General features: G+C 44.8%; 1 protein-coding gene across 4 annotated transcripts in view; it reads left to right on the top strand.

Annotated features, from left to right (window-relative positions):
• Window positions 1-18,519, top strand: part of ULK1 (unc-51 like autophagy activating kinase 1) — a gene marked incomplete at its 5' end in the record, with an annotated part of 76,040 nt that overhangs the window by 7,713 nt on the left and 49,808 nt on the right. For all 4 annotated transcript variants that reach the window (XM_083873911.1, XM_083873913.1, XM_083873912.1 and 1 more), the window contains 4 exons: window positions 7,780-7,812; window positions 8,591-8,627; window positions 15,534-15,707; window positions 17,432-17,505. In XM_083873911.1, coding sequence (XP_083730037.1) covers window positions 7,780-7,812; window positions 8,591-8,627; window positions 15,534-15,707; window positions 17,432-17,505 — 318 coding nt within the window. The remainder of the gene's footprint in view (window positions 1-7,779; window positions 7,813-8,590; window positions 8,628-15,533; window positions 15,708-17,431; window positions 17,506-18,519) is intronic.

Here is an 18,519-nt window from a genome sequence, read left to right on the forward strand (position 1 = left end):
ATACTGCCATGAACATAGAGATGCTGTCAAAATGCAAAGTGAGAATATCAGAGCTGCGTTTGTTTACTAAGCAAGGTTGTTTCAAGGGGGGCCGATAGAAATGAATCAAATTGTGCATCACTGGTTGCTTAGGGCAATAATGTTCAGTCTGGCTGCAGGAGCACCTGGCTTGTCTCCTAGCATCAGAATAACAGGAGGAATTAGGTCAGCTGAGCTGGCATAGTAGGGATCAACCAGACAGTGTGGTTCCAATGGGGGAGAATGAAAGATGCATAATTTTAAGTCATTAGGGATCCTATTTAGCAAAGCATCTTACAAACCTCCTGGAAGGGGGAGACTCCCAGGCAGCTCTGTGTGCATTGGTGGCCTGGGGTGTGAGAGCTGCTGCTGTGATGGGGCTGCAGGGACCCAGGGAGTGGTGGCAGGGCTGGGAGACAGCCCGGGGGCTGTGGGGTGGGCTCTGTGTGTCACCTCACCCTGCACACACCCCAGTCACTGGGAGACTCTGCATTTGCATTCCATGCTCTTTTCATATGGTTGGCAGTCGTAGCCAGCATACTAAATATGTTAAAAAGTGCTAATTTCTCTGTTGTTTAAATAGTGCAGGTTTGATTTTGTGTTTCTCAGTAACTGGATTTTTTTCCCTTCTTAAATTAAGACTGTTCTAATTTGAAAGAAAACTCATGCTCTTTTCCTTACACCCGTTGTTTCCACACCTTTGTGGTAACAAGTGTGTTTGTTTTCTTAAATCTGCTGAATGAAGTATGAAATAAATGGATGAAAAAGAGAAGACTTGCAAAGGCCATTCATTCTTGTAGCTGCCACAGAAAACCTTGGGAGGTTTGATCTCTAATTTTCAGAGCTGCTTAAAAAAAACAACCCAGAAAAACCCAAACCAAAACAACTCTTACAGAGTATCAGATTGTGTTTGGTATATACCATTAAAAAACCAGCAATTCCCAACTTTATCAGTGGGACTACATTAATCAAACTAAAATCAAACCTTGGGACTGAGTCACTTTGCTTGTATTTGTACATATCTCAAAAAGTTAATGTGTCTCAATGAGTGTGATTAAAACTGAAATATCCACCTCAACCTTTTGCCCTCCCCCCAGTACCCCTGCTCATTGGGCAGGCTCATAAAATGCAGCTTTAAGGTATGCAAGGATTTAATTCCAATACATGTGACTGAGCTTAAGGTAATGGGGAATTCAACCTTAAATGTTCAGTTTATTGTATGGCTGTGATACAGGAAGGAGATGAGGAATAAATACAGAAAAGCAAATTGGATTTGATTATTTTTGTCATTGTTGTTAGAATTCTGAGGTTTCCTCTCTTGATAACATTAACATAATGCATTGCCATTTGCACAGGAGCTTGCTTTTGTTTGAAAAAACTTCTAGACATTATTCTGCCTGTTGGCAAAGGAGTAACTATTTCCTTCCACCTCATGTCAGAAAGTCCAAACTTTAAAGCATTCTGCTGCTCTTTTTTCCCCTACATTCTCTTATCTTTGCTGCAGACAGATGTGGCCTGCATTCAGTGTGTTTGGGCAGGGGTGTCTCTCTAGGAGCTGGCTGGGAGGGCCCAGATGCTGTAGGAGCAGCAGAGTTACCCCCAGAGCAACATGACTGCTGTGAGAAGGAATTGCTTCTCAGTGTTCCAGCAGCACAAGTCTTAATTTGCTCTGGTGTGCATGTTCTTGGTCTAGCCTCAAAGCTCTGTGACCTGTGAAACCCAGCATTTGTTTCAGTACCCTATTAGGAGGTGAATCCCATACTCTGGTTTCTGTGGTTAGGCTCGCTGGCGGCTCCAGCTGTGACTTGCTGTAGTGTGCTGCCCTGTAATGTACTGTGTGGAGGCCCTGTCTGCCTGCAAAGGAGAGTCAGGTTTTTTTGTCTGAGCTCTCTGCAAGTGTGTTGGGTCTCAGTGCTTTGTTTGAGGCCAGCAGTGAATTTGTGAAGCCCAGCAGTGGGGCTGTGACCAGCACTGTCGCTGCCTGGGGGAGACAGGTGGGCTGGGCTGAAGGAACCTGTTGGAAGCTCATGTCCAGTGGAAGGGATGGTGGAGCTTCTTTAGGTCACTTGAAGGCTGAGCTGCCTCACCAGCAGTGATCCCATCTGGCTGTGATGGTATGAGCTGCCTGGAAAAGAACAACTCCACGAGCATGACATTGTCCTGTTTGTTTTCTAATGTCATGCAAGCTGACTTTAGAACTGTTGCCAGGGGGATGGGAAATAGTCTCCCTCCCTTCCTGAAGCCTGTGTACTACCAGAGAATGGTTTTCCTGCTGTTTTTAATCTGCCCTGAAGTACAACCTGTCCTGAAACAGCTCATCTGTTTTACAGTGGAGAGTAAGGTAGTGCCTGGGATGGGGCAGTGGGCAGTGCTGACCCTTGGCATCACTGTTCTTCCAGTTCTACAAAAATCTGCCTGCTGCAAGGCCACCCATAAACCATTTTTGTGCTGCAGGGCCTCCCTTCTGCTTGCTCTACATCCTGGCAAGCTGGCAGGTCAGAAGGAAGCAGAATGGCCAATTGTGGACAGAAGTTTGTGGGCCTTGCCAGGTCTTGCTTCTGATGCTTACTCCATGGGATCTACATTAAGAAATTAGAAGCCCTCATTATTTTGGAAAGTGACAGATGTGCTGACTCTGGAAATAACACTTCCCAGTCAGTAGCAGTAGGTTTAACCTTTCTTCATCCAAATTAATTGTCTCCTGAATTGGAAGCCTGCTCAAAATGTTCTTGAGTTTCTTATTGATGATATTCAGGAGGAGTGAGGAGGATAACCAGGGCCAGAGAATAGAGACACAACAGGCTTTGAGACCTGTTTTTCTTTTCACTTGGGGTCAAAAGGCATGTGAATATCTTCTGGCTATTTACTTTAGATTGGTTTTCCAAAGGATGAGCACTGATAGGTTCTCCCACACTTCTGATTGATGTTGCTATTGTCCCTTATCTTGCTTCCGTTCCAGTAGTTGCATCAGAAGATAATCCTTGCATATCATGACAGTTTTCCTTTCCCTTTTCAGAGGCTAGCCTGCTCAAGCCAAGCTGTGGGCTACAATGAAACACTACTAGGAGATTTTACTTTTTGGAAAGTTTTTTCTGCTCTCGAGAACAGCCTGTTTGTTTTTCCCAAACCCAGTCAGCTTGGGTGCACCTGCCTGAGCTAGGGACTTTCCAGGTGCCATTGGCCTAAGAATTGGCTTCTGTAAAGCAAAGTTGTGTTTGTTTGGACTGTGTTTGTGACTCCAGTGCCACTGTGAAAAAGCAATGACTGGAGACCACTGGTCAGAAGGGCACTGACTCCACGAGATCCTGCTGACAAAACAGGAGGATGTGGTGTGCAGTGTTTCTGCTGCAATGAGTGGGTGAAATAGCAAAGGAAAAAGAAATGGAAAAGCTTAGCTTTTAGTTGGTGTTGAGTTATCTTCCACTGTCAGACCTTCAGCTTTATGTTATGCTTCTGTTGTGTTGGTGCAGTTGGTTAAGTCCTGGCCCTGCTTAGAGAGATCTGTGTGCAGCAAAATTATCTTTGCTTGGCAGCATCTCTGGGTGCTGTTGGAGAGGTAGTCTTTGAGCAGGCTGTGGTAGATATCTCCTGAGAGGCACAAACCCTCTGCCATCACAGGGATGCCAGCAAACACCCAGGAGAGCAAGAAAACTGGTCTTGGAGTGCTTATGGCTCCTCTACTGCGGAGCCTTGTCAGCCCCACAGTGCTCAGAACATGGGTGTAACCCTGGGGCTGCCTTCATCTTCAGTGTTCCTCCTGCATCCCCTAGTTGCCCTAGAAAAGGGGCTTTGTGTGAGGTAGTAGAAGTCATTCTTTGCTGGTTTTTCCCCAGAGTCTGCTACAGCACTGGTCTCACACAGATTGGTGAGAACACTGCGCTGCTGAGAGAATCTTGGAGTGTTGTGTAATCACATTTCCACTTTTTCCGTTCCTGAGCACCTTTCTAAACTTGGTGGCAGGCTGAGTGCAGGGGTAGAGTGCAGAGGTGGATTTTTCTGAGGAAAATTCCTCTCTCAGACTTTTTAAGCTGTGGTAGGAGGATGACTAACTGTGGGTACACCCAGACATTTCCCTTTGGACACACCTAAACACACTCTTTCCAAGAAGAGGATCATGCCACCTTCCATTATGGGTGGAGAGAAAATTTAAAGGGAGACAGGACTTGTGAGTCTTAATGTCCATAAGGCCATGTCTCCTGGTGTCACAGTGAGGAATTTTAACAGAGCACAGTCTTGGGGTGATCTGTGGTGTATTGCTAAATGAGGTTTCTTCATTTCTTTGTCCTTCATCAGCAGATGTGTGTTATTTGTAGACAGCAGAGGCTGTTGCCTATTTTTACACTCAATTAAATTGTAACTTCATCGCTGGGGCCTCTGCTGCAAGAACAAGTCAGGCAGTGATCCAGACTGATTAATTATCAGCTTAATGCCTTTGGCAGAGGCGTTTTGCTGCTATTGTGGGGCATGGTCAGGGTACTGCTGCCCTTTGTGATGACAGGAAAAGTTAGGGGTTGTGTGTGCTGTTCCCTTCATTGAGCTTGTTTAGTGACAGGATTAGGCTTGGCTCTGTGGACTGGCACATGTGAATAAGAGGTCCAGAGGAAATTATCTGTAACACTTCTTGAACATAAGCCTCTGCAAAAATACAGCAAACTGTAATACTTTTCTTGATGTGGAAATGAGTGGGTTGGGCATTTTGCTTTGGTTTTCAGAGAAGCTGGTAGCTTGCAAAATTGGGCTTGCAGTATTTTTTTTCCTTGTTTTGTTAATGAAAAGATCATAAATATAGTGGAAGGATAAAAATGGACAAAAAGTAGTTTCTGCTGCTGAATCAGCTTGAGAGAAGTCCATTAGCCTGTTTGAGAAACCAGAATTCTCTTTAGACAGCTGAGTCTATTTTAACCACAATAAGATCTACTGGCTTTTTTCAAGCATGAGTTTGTTTCTGGGACTCTTCTTGAAATGTTTAGTTTTGTTGGCAAAATTCTACAGATCTCTTTCTCATAAGTGGGTCTTGAAATGCTGAAGCTGCAAATGTGCAAGTTTGTTCTTGCTACAGGCATCTATGATCTGAAAATACCCTTGCTAGATGTTCCTCTGCTGCTGTGGGTGCAGCAGTTCTGCCTGGTGAGGTTGAATTTTCAGAGGGTGCTGTTGCCAGTGATGGTTGGGGAGCCACCAACTTGTCTCCTTGAAGCCTTTCAGGCATTGCCCTCTTATCATACCAACACAGGGTGAAGAGATAAAACCGCCAACCACCAAGGTCATGTTGTTGTTGGGAAAGTTAAGCAGAGCATCTCCCCTGCCTGGGCAGGTCCTTGTTTAACCCTGGTCACTGGCTGCCAAAAATCAATGGCTTCCTTGGTGATGTTTGTTTGCAGAGTCTTTAAATAATGTAGAGTGGAAAAACAACCGAACTGCAGAATGTACATTAGCTGTTGGCCAATAAGATATGACAAATATCTTCTGGACTTGTTTTGTGTAAGCTCTGGTTCCTCTTCATTTTCTATATAGGTAATAATATACTGAGCTTCCCCAAACCCTGCTGGCACTATGCATATTAAAGTGCAGAGTTACTGAGCTGTAATGATCACAGCATGTTTAACCAAGAAGTGTCTATGAAAACTTTCTGTGGCAGTGATTAACTTGTTCTGGGCTGCAAAAATGGCTTCAGACACTTCCTGTGTACCCAGCAGTTGCTTTGCACTGAGTTCCCTGAGCAGCTGCATTGCACTTCTGGTGTATCTCGTATCTTCTGGTACATCTGGGGCTGGAATTCCTGTAGAAGTGAGAGTCCTGGATGTCTTTTATCAAACTTTGTTTTATCCTGTTCCTGATAAGGACAGCAGGAGCTGGCAGGCTTTGAATTCTCCTGAGAATTCTCCCTCAGTGCTTTGTCATGTGCAAAGCACTGCTTTGGGGTTGGTGATGCTTGGCGTTTTCTTCTTGCACTGCTTCCCTGGGTTGGTGCTTTTAACCACAGATTGGTTTCCCACTTCATCCAATGTGTGTATGAAATTGGATGACTTAATGTGTGCTGCTTTCAAATGCAGAGGTTGAAAAACAAAGACTGTTGAAAGAAGTGTTTGTCATGCAAGGAAGTGCAACAAGCACTTTCTTGAAATATCAGAGAAAATTGTTTTTTGAACAAACAAGGGGACTTCTAAAAGCTCAGCTGGTCTTGGTAGTGAGAACAGCTGTAAGAATCGAGGGTGGGCCCTGGTGGACACTTGAGCCCCTCCAGGGTAGGTGGCCAGTTCCCCTGCAGCTGTGGCTGAGTCTCTCAAATCACAGATAATTCATCTTCCTCCTCTCTCCCTCTCTTCCTCCAACCAGTCTTCAGCAAACATCTGGAAACCCAGATTTCATGTTGTGAGGTTAAAAGAGGATAGAAGAGAAAGTGAGAAGTGCCGAGGACTTGGCATTGACAACAGCAGGGAATTTGGTACAGCTTGATGGGAGGCAGAGTCCTGTGGACAGACCAGAAAGGGCTGGGAGGAGACAGTGGAGACTGCTTGGAAACTAAACAGCTGCTGGGATGGTGGCTGGGGGGTTTTTAAACGGTCAGAAGAAGAATCAGGTGCATGGGTATCTAAACAGCCTGTGAGTAAAGTCATGCTGCCCTGGAGCCCTGGACATGGAATCTCTTGCTCTACCTCTGCTTTCAGGACTTCTCCACTCACCCACACAGTTGTTGCCTGTGAGTGTCCCCAGCTGGGCCTTGAGTTTAGGAGTGACTTCTAGCTTATAGGCTTTTAGGAGTGACTTCTAGCTTAGAGATTTTGTGTAGTAGGTGTACTTCTTTCTGACTTCCATTTCAGCAACAGGATTTAGTTGTTTGACTTGCCTGGTACCCAGGCCTGAAATATTTGGCTATTTTCATGTCTGTTCTTTGGCAGTGGTTTGGTGGCACTGCTGGACATGTGCCAGGTGGCTGCTGATGTCACCATGTGCTGCACAGCCACCAGGGTTTCTCTTGTGGCTCTTGGATGCTGTGTTTTTGTGGGACACATCTCTGCACTCTGCTGTGCTTGTACAATGGATATAGGCACATTTCCCAAGGGCTGGGGGAAGGCAGGAGGTTAATTCCTGAGATGGTAAGAGCGTCACAGTGCAGCACCTGTAGTGAGCTTAGGAAGATGAGCATTTGGCCTGGACTTTGCTGGTGTTGACCCCTGTTACTATCCAGAAAGCTTTAGCCACCTGATAATGGCACTGTTAAAGCATGTAGAAAATACAGTTGGCAAGTGTGAGCTTTTTGTCTGAGATCTTTCCTGTTTGCCCACTAATGGAAGGTGGGTCCCTTGGGCACTTTTCAGCCACAGGGTTGAATTGCAGGTCCTGAAGTTGTGCTGCTCTTATCTTTCTGTTCAGCCTAGTGCTGCTCATGTGGGCACAGCTGCTATAAAGGGCCAAGTTAAATGTGGAAATGATTAAGGCTCTAAGATAGCAGTGTGCCAGCATCTGTGTTGCGTGCCACTGTTAATCCCTGGAGCCCAAAAGGACATGGAGACCCAAGCCACAATACAGGAGATCAGCTTGGTTAAACAGATGCACTCTCACAAACCAATAATACACTGAAATACCTGGCATTTGCAAAGCAAGCAGTCTTCCAGGAATTAACCTATAATGTTTTTACCCTTTCTTCACTCTGACTCATGGCAGAGAACAGATTATCTATTTAAAAGGTAGTACAGCAATTAAATGTCTGAAATATTTCAGTGCATAAATCCCTTATTTTTCCATTTTCTATTTCCCCAGGAACTGGCAAACTCTGTCTACTTGGTTATGGAGGTAAGTTTGTCTTTTTCTTTCTTTCTTTAAACCTCCTTTCCCTCCCTCTTTCTCTTTTATTTTTCAAACTCATTTTAAGCAGACTAGCGTGTTTCATAAGTGGTGCTTTCTGCTGGCAGTCTCACCTGTGGGGCTTTGTTAATCTAATCTGCAGCTCAGGCCTTGGAGAGTGTGGGTGCAGAGAGCAGCCAGGGGATTTTTCATGTTGCTGCTCTCAGAAGGTCATGCAGGCACAGGCTTAAGCAGTCAGACCCTGAACCTCAGGGGTCAGATGGGTGCCATGGGGGAGTGTGTGTTGCAGGCAGAGAGAATGTTCTGGACACAAATTACCTGCAGAGCCTCTGAATGTTTCCCTTCCTCTGCAGTTCTCACTTGGAGTTTTGTTGACTTTTCTTAATGGTGTGGAACACTGATGTGAGGAGTTTCAGTTTTCAGCTGTGTGCACTCCCAGGCTTTCCTCAAACAGCTTTCTGGTGGTGTCTCCAGTGCTGACCCCTCTGCTTTGTTCTGGTTTTACCTTTCTCTCTGATGTGCTTGAACATGGATGTGCACAAAGGCTGGTGTATCATTATGCAGCATAACATTTAGGGGAAATAGGACAGGAGAAGAACCCAGAGAAATGGGGTTTTCCCTGCCAACTTCTGAATGTGAATTTTGACATGTGTTATTATTTATGTTTAAATACTGTGATAAGCCTGTCATCCTACTGAAATGTACTGTTTTTCTTTTTAATCTTTGGTTTGCCCTGTATTAACTGAGATTTTTGTTCTGTTTGCAGTACTGTAATGGTGGTGACCTGGCAGACTACCTTCACAGTAAGTACAGCAGCATGGAGAATATCCTCTGTGTGGTTTGCCCTTCATACACATTTGAAAACTGAGAAGCCATAACAATAAAATCTAGTCTTGTGGTCCTTTCTATGTAGGCCAGTAGTGACTGTTGTCAGTAGTTACATATTTTAGTTACAATGGCCTTATAGGTTAAACATATTTCACTGCTAGGGACACAGTTTGTCTTTTCTTGGTGACTGGCAAAAAGCTATTTATACTGAAGCCTTGCAGTTCTGTAGTGTTGGATTAAAATAAGATCCCAAGAGTATATTCTGTAAGTTTACCCCTCAGGTGTTCCCACATCTAGGGCAGAGCATATTTCCTGTTTCAGCATATTGAGGATGGCTCTGGTGCAGCCAGTAGTGCTGTGAGGGTGCCACAATCAATAACTTTGGGGTCTTCTGGAGAGTACAGCACAAGTATCTGGGACTGTGGTGCCTTGAAGAACCTTTTGGTGAGGCTCAGGGGTTGTCTTTGCCATCAAGTCAAATGCTTTGCAGCTCATCCCCCTGGATATTGCTGGATACTCAGGCAACCCCTCAAGGTATCTTTCAGTGTAGCACAGGATCCTGTACCTACCTGCTTTGTGAAAATCACCTTTCACCTTGGTACCTAGAACTGCTAGGAAGATGAAATGTTTAACAATATACTTGGCTGCACTCAGACACAGCCCTTTTTTTTTTGGCCCTGACTGAGTTTTTTCCCTTAAAGTAGCTTTCTGGTTGTTTTGCATGTTAACTAGAAGATTACTAAATGTGAAGAGACAACTTTAATCTCATTTCATGTGTGGCTCTGGGTCATGGTTAAACAAAGTTTGTTCACATTGTTCAAATTAAAAGCTAGTCAGCTGGATAATACTTCAGGCTCCTTATTGAGGTATGTGATGCCTGGAAATGGCAAAAATTGAAGGATTAAAAGATAAATTTGCATTTGCCCTACAGCTAGTGTTGGTGTCCCTAGAATGATAATTCGGGGCTTGATGCCACACTCTTCCTGCAGGGTAATGAATTATATTTGTGGACTTGAATTTTCAGAAAGGATTTAGTACTTGAAGGAGAAAGAATATTCTGTCTTTCATGTATTTTGTTTGTTTAAAGTGTGAGTGAGATGGAAGTGACAGGCATTTGTTTTTTAAAAATCCAGATTTAGTGTGCTTTGTCTTAGATATATTTTGCACCTGTTGGGTATTGCTTTGCTCTAAAACAAGCATCTTTAGTGGTGGCAGAATGCTCTGTGAACACCAGTGGAAGATGGTTTTGGATTTGGTACCTACTTTTTCTTTCTGAATGTAAATTCAAACTTTATAAAACAAAAGCTTTTTAAAAAGAGTGAAACTTCGGTTTTACCAGTGCATGGGCTTTGAAAGCTAAAGTTTTTAGCTCTCATGCACAGGAAGTGAACCTTGATCTTAAAGCTGTGCCCTCTCAGTTGCCAACCTGTGTGTGTAAACAAGAAATTATAGAAACCAATGACAGAAACAAGGATTTATAGAAAATCTTCTGGTCTGTGCTACTACTTCTGTGTGTGCATTGTTGTCTTTTCTCTTCTGCCACCCTCCCTCCCCAAAAAAAGCCTCAAGAAAAAAAAGAAGCATGCAATTAGTTAGGCTGTTAATACAGCTCACTTCCTGGTTTATCAATTGAAATTACTCAGGAAGCTGGTGGCTAGTTTGAGAAAGTGACAATGAATTGTATCTTCCAAATAAAATTTAGTTTTACCCCAGTGTAGTTTGTTTGAGTGTTACCTGATGCAAGACTTGATCCTTCTTTGCCTGAGTTCACGTGAGAAAGTGAACCTTTAGCTGGCTTTACCAGTAAAATATTTTGGTTTGGCAACTGTAAAGATTGTTGTGACTGGGAAGTTGGTGCTTAGTTTTATTTTAACTCCTAACACTCGTGTGCTGGTTGGCAGTGAAGAGAACCCAGCAGGCACCGATTTCCAGAGGAGGAGTCAGTAAGGGACTACAGCGAGAATGTTTAGTTACTCCCATCACTGCCAGATCCCAGAGCCTAGATAAGTGTCAGCTTTCTGCATCCCACCATACACTCCTGTGGGATATCTCCTCTTCCAGGTTCTGCAGGTGCCCAGGGTGCTTTTGACAGGAGTGATTTTTCACTGAAAACTCATCTTGGAAAGTTTAGATTTCATCAGTATTTGACTGGTACTCAGGAGGCTCATCTCTGTTGAGTGGTTATTGTGCTGCTTCAGTTATTTTGATAATTGTGTGATGGTGTTTAATTGTAGCATCTACTTTCCCACTGGCTCCTCAGACATTTGTGCTGGTAGTTCCTGTAACATTTAAGCAAGCAGCGCATGCAAATCCCCTGGTCCTCATTGAATGAGTTGCTTGTAAGCTTCCAGATCCATTCTGCCCTCTAATTACAGGCATTAGGCAACGTGGTAATTCCATGTTGAGTCCAAAGGCACTCTAATTCTCCTTGTCTTCATGACTGGAGGACGTGCATAGGTGCACGTTGCAGTGCACTGTGTGTGTCTGGCTGGGTTATCATGTTGGGCATCCTCATCTCTGTAATACCAGCCAAGGCTGTGTGTGTCTGGTTGGGTTATGGTGTTGGACATCCCCATCTCTGTGATACCACCCAGGGCTGTGTGTGTCTGGGTTATGGTGTTGGACATCCCCATCTCTGTGATACCACCCAGGGCTGTGTGTGTCTGGGTTATGGTGTTGGATATCCCCATCTCTGTGATACCACCCAAGGCTGTGTGTGTCTGGCTGGGTTATGGTGTTGGGCAGCCCCATCCATCTGTGGTACAACCCAAGTTTCTGTGTGTTCTGCTCAGCACAGCTGCTGTGGTACTGGTGGTGTCCTTTAGTGGTACAATGCAGCTTCCCTTCTGGGAGATCTCTAGATGTTGCTTTTACTGGAGGCCATTATGTATTGAGCTGAGAGTGGCAGGTCTCTGCTGTGGGTGGCAGAGCTGTAGGAAGTGTTACAGAAGTGACCAGCTTCTGTACAGGAATAACTGGAATTCTGTGTCCTCAGGTACTCAGGAGGTCAGAACAGGCTGGTCTGAAATTGCTTCTTAAATTCTGGGAGTTGGCATCGGCACAGGCTGTTATGGACACTTCATAAGAGCATATTTGTGACTTTTCTTAAAGCTGTCATTTTCATATCATATGAGGGAATTTCTTGGTTTGACCATGACACATCCAGGGAGCTTTGATCTTTCTAGTCCATCCCAAGTGGTGCAAGGGACCCTGTTGCAAACCAGAGGTGTGAAACATTGCTCTATAGCTTTTCTCCCTCTACAGACAGGTAATTGAGAAGGTCTAATCCTATCACAGATATATCTGGAATAAATCTTCTGACTTGTACAGAAGATTCCCAAGAGTGTCACTGACTATGCTCTGCATGGGTAGAAGGAGTAGGTCCAAGCCAGGCCCCAAACAAGTCAGCTTGGTCTCACACTTCAGTGTGACTTGGACTGGGCCCATGTTGGAAACACTTGTGACACGTGTGGGTAAGAGGAGATGTTCTTTTTCCTAAATAACTTCTCCAAAATGGTGTTGTAATCCAGCATCAGTGGGTGTACTCCAGTACATCATCTACTCTTGGATCAGCTGACAAGGGCTGTTTACTGCAGTTTACCTGGCAGCCTCTTGCAGGTTGAACTACTCAGAACAGGCTGACCAGGGCACTTCTTAGGTGGCTTCATCTTTTTTTCTCTGTCTCTAAAGCTCAAGGCATGTAAGCCCCACAGTGACCCAGAGTAAATATTTTCTCTGATCTACTGACCTGAGCAGCCCAAGGCAGTAAGCAGAGTGCCTCATCACTGAAGTGGAGCCCATGAAAATAAACACAGGGATATTATTGCTTCTCAGTAATGGCAGAGTAGGGCTTGTGAAACAGCATCCTCTGCAAGAATGTATTGCTCACCACATCCCACAGGGATGCCCAGATTTTAATGCAGGGTTAGTATTTTGCCAGCAGTTTTCTGGTGAAGATGAGAATATCCCTTTTTTACAGGGACAGACTTACAAGCTTTTTTACTTGGAATGTAGCAAGGGAAGAGTTGTTTTGCTCTCCACTAGTTAGGGTTTTTTTGATGGCACCTAAATTGAATGAGTTTTCTGTATCTTCTCCTTCCCTCTGCTGTTGGTAGCTGGTCTGGGAGGACTTTTGCAGACCAGTGTCCTGAAGTCATTGAAAATGTCAGTTGTATTTATGTTTCTGTCCTTCAGTTGCAGATTGCTGCTGTCACACAGGAGACTGATGGGCTCAGCATGAGAGATAAGGAGTTTGTTTTCCAGTGTTACAGCCTGTTTGTTAATGGAGGGAGGTAAAAGGGTATTGCCCCTACCCTCCCCAAGGAACTGACTGCCCCTTCTCTATTCCTGAGGGCAGAGCCTCAATTTCCCAGTCCTGCCTTCCTACCTGGCTTTGTGAGATTTAATGCTGCCAGAGGATCCAGCAGACTTCTCTGTCTGATTTTGCAGCACTGCAACATGGTAGCTCCACTCTGCTACTGCAGTTGCACTGTGTGAATATGTCTTCAGGCTCAAGACACCAGTTTAGATTCTCTGTGCCAGAAAATAGTTCTTTTGTGGGTCTGAGAACATTGTATGGACTTCTGTGAAGTGGAAAAACTTAAATTCTGCAGGACTAGGTAGTTTAGAAGCCCTGTTTTCTATGGATGAATGGATTTTTGTGATCTTGGTAGCAATGTTGTTGTTTTCAGTATTATAAAGAGTTGGAATTGACATCAGGGAGGCTGAGCTGGTTTGCTGAGGGCTGGTGGCTGGTGCTGTGTTAGCCTTATTAACCAAATTATCTAAAGGAGAGGGTAAGAGGCACACTTTTGGGGCTGCAGGTCAGGACAAGGCTCTCCACAGTTCCTCTGCTAGAGGCAGAGTGTGTTTAGCCAGGAGCTGGTAATTGCCTGCTGCCTTAATAACAAAAATTACCAAGTTTCATGTCTTGCTTCATGTTTGGGGGAGGGTGACCAGCCTGTTCTTTCCTGGGTCCGAGCTGAATTGGGAAAAAACCCCTTTTGAATTCCTGCTATTTTGTTTAAAGATGGTGTTTTAACCTTCCTGAATAGACTTCCTTGAGCGTAAACTGCAGAAGTACTGAGAGCCCTTTTGTTGGAGAGAGTATTGAGCACAGCTAAGAGATGCTGGACTTCTAATAGACAGAAAATGGGACTGACTACACTGTGGTATTTCAGCAGGAGGTTGGGGAAATCTTTGTTACAGATGAGGCAGTGCTTTCTTCACAAGATGCACGTGTGTTTTGAAGACCTGAATCTGAGCTGCCTCTCAGTATCCTCAAAATTCCTTCACAGGATCTCCCCTTCTGGGAGAGGAGTCTTGTGAGCTGCAGAGTGCCAGTTCATGAGGAAAAGGCTCAGTGAGGGTAGAGAAACTCTATATACATGTGCACTGCTCTCACGTGTTGTGAGTCCAGGACCACCTGATAGCCATGGTGACACTTTAGCTGTGCTTGTGCCTCCTGGAGCAGTGAGGCTTAGGAGTGGTGGGAGTTTATTTTCTGTTCTAAGCGCTGCTTAACTTATCTGTGTCCCTTGCTGCCTCCCATCCATGCATTTGAAAAGTTAGATTTTTAATTTCCTGTGTTGTGTTAAAGCTGTGTGCAGCCTCAGCTGTGTTTTCATAAGGATTCCTCCCTTCTAGCTGACTGGATGGAGTGCTGTTTTGAAGCTCCTGCCAGTCTGTTTTAATGTCTTACTAGAGAACAGCTGGAACAACTCTAATGAAGTCCCAAGTCATTTACAGGGACTTTTTACAAAATAAATTGTTTTATTCAAGTAGAATGGTGCTTGCTTGAAGCCTGACTTGCTCAGTGATTGACAAGGAGGCAGGCTGGCAGCACTGTTGATCCTGGGGTTTGTTCAGCAGGCTGTTCCCAGCTTTGGCAGGAGTTTCATACGTGTGGTTCTTAAAATAACGAGAGCTGATGTCGCACTGCTCTGATTAGAAGAGCCAGTTGAAAATTATTTTAATCCCTTCAATATTTATTTTCACACCACAGTCCCTGGGAAGCCTGTATCTCAGGAGAGGCCACTTCAGAGCTGCTATATTTGCAGATTTTGGTCACTAATACATTCTTTAAAAAAAATCGGTTTGTGAAAACATTTTGAGACATTCTGACTGTGTCTGTGGATGGAGGGTGGAGGGTGGCAGGTGATGGTTTGCAGGGGTCATTTGGTAGGGTCTTTTGTTAAGTACTAGGCTGTGGTTCACCCAGACACTGGGTTTGGGATTAGAATTCTGGTTTGGTTGGGTGATGATGCACAAGGGTTAGGCCGAGACTCAGATTCATACCCTAAAGGTACAGATCCCTGCTGGCCATGTGCCCTGACCTACTGTGGATTTAACCTATCAACCCTTCACAGGTCCAGCGTGAGCTTTAATGACTCTTGCAGGCATAAATCCTGATCCTAATTGCCTTTCCTCTTAGCTCCACCTTTAGACCTGGTCTTTGTGATAAAGCTCTGACCTTGGGTATCCAGCTGCTGCTGGCCATAGCTCACAGGCAGCTACAGCCCTGCCTGGTGCTTGCCTGGATCTGCCTGGCAGCTCTTGCTGAGGGAAGCCCTAAACCTCAACAGATGCCGCTTTTGGACTCAATTAATAACCCAGATTCAGCACCCAGTGCTGGCCTGAGTTCACCATGAGAGACACGGGGCTGGAAACAACCCTGACCACAGAATAAGCTGGGAATGCAAATGCTCTCCCTTGTTGCCTGTAGGAATCATTCAGAAATGGTGTGTGGGGAAAAGACATCATATGTGGGAATAAAATGACAAATTACAGTTAATTGCTGTGAGACTCTGCCCTCTGGGCTCCTCAGAGAACTGGCATTGTAAGTTTTTCATCTGTGGTTGTTTTTCTTTCCTCCTCCCCAGCTATGCGGACACTTAGTGAAGACACCATCAGGCTCTTTCTCCAGCAGATAGCAGGTGCCATGAAAATGCTGCACAGCAAGGGCATCATCCATCGGGACTTGAAGCCACAGAACATCCTCCTTTCCTATGCTGGAGGCAGGAAATCAAATCCCAACAACATTCGCATAAAGATCGGTAAGACGCTGCTACAAACGTCACCCTGAGCACTCAGGAGTTTGGTGATGGATAGGTGGAAACCTCAGTCTTACTTTGGGGAACTGTCTAGGAGGAGAAGAGCATTGTTCCATTTTAAAAACACCCTAATGGTTTTTCATTCTTAGTTGCTCTGTGAAAGTTGCTCTCCTTCAGCTGGCTCCAAGCCGTAGGAGCAAAAGCTTTCTGCTCTGCCAGGACACAGATTTAACACAAAGGAATTGGGCAGGCCTTGCTCTGCTCTCAGTTGGATGGTGCCTCCCTCAGTAAAAACAAACACCAGCCTGCCCTAATTGGCTTGTAATCTCCAGGCTTACCAAGAAATAAACAGAAGTTATGACTTTTGTCTTCAGCTTTTAACAGAATTGAGGTTAAATGTTGTTATCTGAAGACCTGACACTAGTTGCTCTCCTGGCTGGCCTCAGACATTGCAGTGGGTTGCCAGGCAGACCCAAAAGTGGGAGTTTTCTCAGTCTGAACCACAGACAGGCTTCCCAGCTGCATCTTGAAGACATTCACATTCTGCACATCAGGCAAGTGGCACAGATGGACCAGTAGTAGGGATGAGTGCTCCAGAAATCCAGTTACAGAGCACACGTATTCCCTGTGGTCCCTCCAAAATAAGATGATATCACCCTCACACGTGGGCTCTTGGTTATGTTACAACTCACAGCTGAAGCTGACACCAATTAGGTAAAACTGTTCCTCACCTTAACCTTGTGCTGTGAAGAAAGTGTTAGTGCTTTCCTTCAGCTGGGAAATGAGGTCCAGTGGAAAAGTTTGAAATGTGACTGCTTTTTTGACTTAAGCATTTTGATGTGCTTTTTGTTTTGTTTTGCCAAGTGCAGAGTTAATATCTGTAAGGAAGGGATTGGGAGCTGCAAACACAGGCAGGAGAGCTGTGGGCACAGCTGCTCTTGGGTGTGATGTAACCTGCAACCCTCCTTGTGCTCCCTGAGGAGTACATGATGCAGGGAGAATCTGGCTGTACCAGGTCATTAGTGGCAGATGACAGTGTAAACAGCTGTGTCAATGTCCTAGCTTGAAATATCTGGTAACCTTGAGGGAACATCTCAGTGTCGTATGATCAGATGCTGAGTAACCTGCAGAGGTAATTCCATTTAGTATTCCTAGTTCCTGGCTCTTCTAACTGCTAAGTGAACTGGGGCTCAGTTATCTGTCCTAATGGTGGGGTTGACATTGTTGGTACCCTTCTAAAGGAACAGAGCAAGGCTCATTTGGGCAGGGCTGGTCTAGAAATATGGGTAGTGGTGAGTAGCAGTTCCTTCTGGACGTGTTTCACATTACTGCCTTTTCAATGCAGGGAACTTTCAATTCCCCAAATGAGAGGCTGAGACAGCAGCACATAAACTGGCCGGTGAACTGGCACATTCTCACTCAAGTCAAGACAGCCTTCCCAGGTGACATTTCAGAGTGCAGGCAAATGGATACTGATCCCTGAAAGAGGGATGGGAGTTTGCTCATCTGAATTCTGTTGAGGCTTGGTCTGTCCTTCTGCAGTGTCTGTACTGTGCATTAATAACTAGCACAAGGATGCTGCTGCTCAAGAAGCTGTCAAAGTCTTGCTGAGGTGGGATAGAGGCTGCAGAGATTGATGGGAAGTGAAGGTAAAGTAGGAAGAATCAGCTGGAGAAGGTGCAGGCTCTCTAGAACTGCTCCTGACCTGCCTCTGTTTCTCTTTGTAGCTGACTTTGGGTTTGCCCGGTACCTGCAGAGCAATATGATGGCAGCAACATTGTGTGGTTCACCCATGTATATGGTAAGTGTGATTTTTCTAGAGAATTTTCTGTGTTGTTCTTGCTTTGCTCCCCAAAAGCAAGGCTTTGTTTTTAACTAGTCTTTCCCCCAGAGGTGAAATTTTTCCTGACAGAAACCAGCTGTTACACAGGGAGATTCCTGAAGTTCTGGCTGCTGGTAATGTCAGACAGCAGGTGCCTGTGTTGTCATGTAACTTCCAGGTGAGATGTGGATAAACCATGCTTGCAGGATGACTGCTTAGACTGGGAAACTGATGTGTATAAGAAACCAAACTGATCTCTTTTGCCCTCTTTGTACTTTCCACTCTGGGATCAGGTTGTGTGTGATGAAGTGATCTCTCACTTGAGCTCATGGCAGCCGTCAAGGTCTCGGTGTCACATCAAGTCAGTGAAAGGAAAAAATGAGAAAACTAGACAGAAATAAAAATGTCAAAGCCAGACTTGTAATAGTTCCTGGGGACGTGGGTGTCTGAGCTCAAAGTAAAAAGATGATGTGAATTAATTTAGGTTGAGGTTTTTACAGGTGCCCTGGGGTAAAAGGCACCTCATTTCAAACACAGTCTAATCCACTCTTAGGTTTTTTGTCTGTAGTCTTTGGGCAGAGTTAGGCTGGACTGTGCTGCACTGCACAGGCGTAGTCTGTTCCACAGAACCTCCTCAAGCAAAACACACTTCCTCTCTCTCCCTTTTTTTTTGAAGCCTGATGTTTATTTGAACTGTGCTATATGTGAAGATGATGTAACTCTCCTCTCCCGTGAGAGTTTCCTGAACTGTCTATTTTTAGTGATACTTTTTCTTTTGGAATCTCTTGTGAAAGTAATTGAAAACACCCAGCTTATTTTCTGAAAGGGCTGGAGGAAACTAGTGATGATGTTTTTTATTTTTATTTTAAACAACACTGGATGTTACAAGAAATCTCGATGTTTCATATTGTTCTCTGTTTATTGATGGATTTGAAGGAAGATGGGAAGGGAGGGTTCAGTTGGGATTTAGGGAGGGTTTTGAAGTCTTTCCCT

The sequence above is a fragment of the Zosterops lateralis genome, assembly GCF_965231275.1.
Source record: "Zosterops lateralis genome assembly, chromosome: 17".
NCBI lineage: Eukaryota > Metazoa > Chordata > Aves > Passeriformes > Zosteropidae > Zosterops > Zosterops lateralis.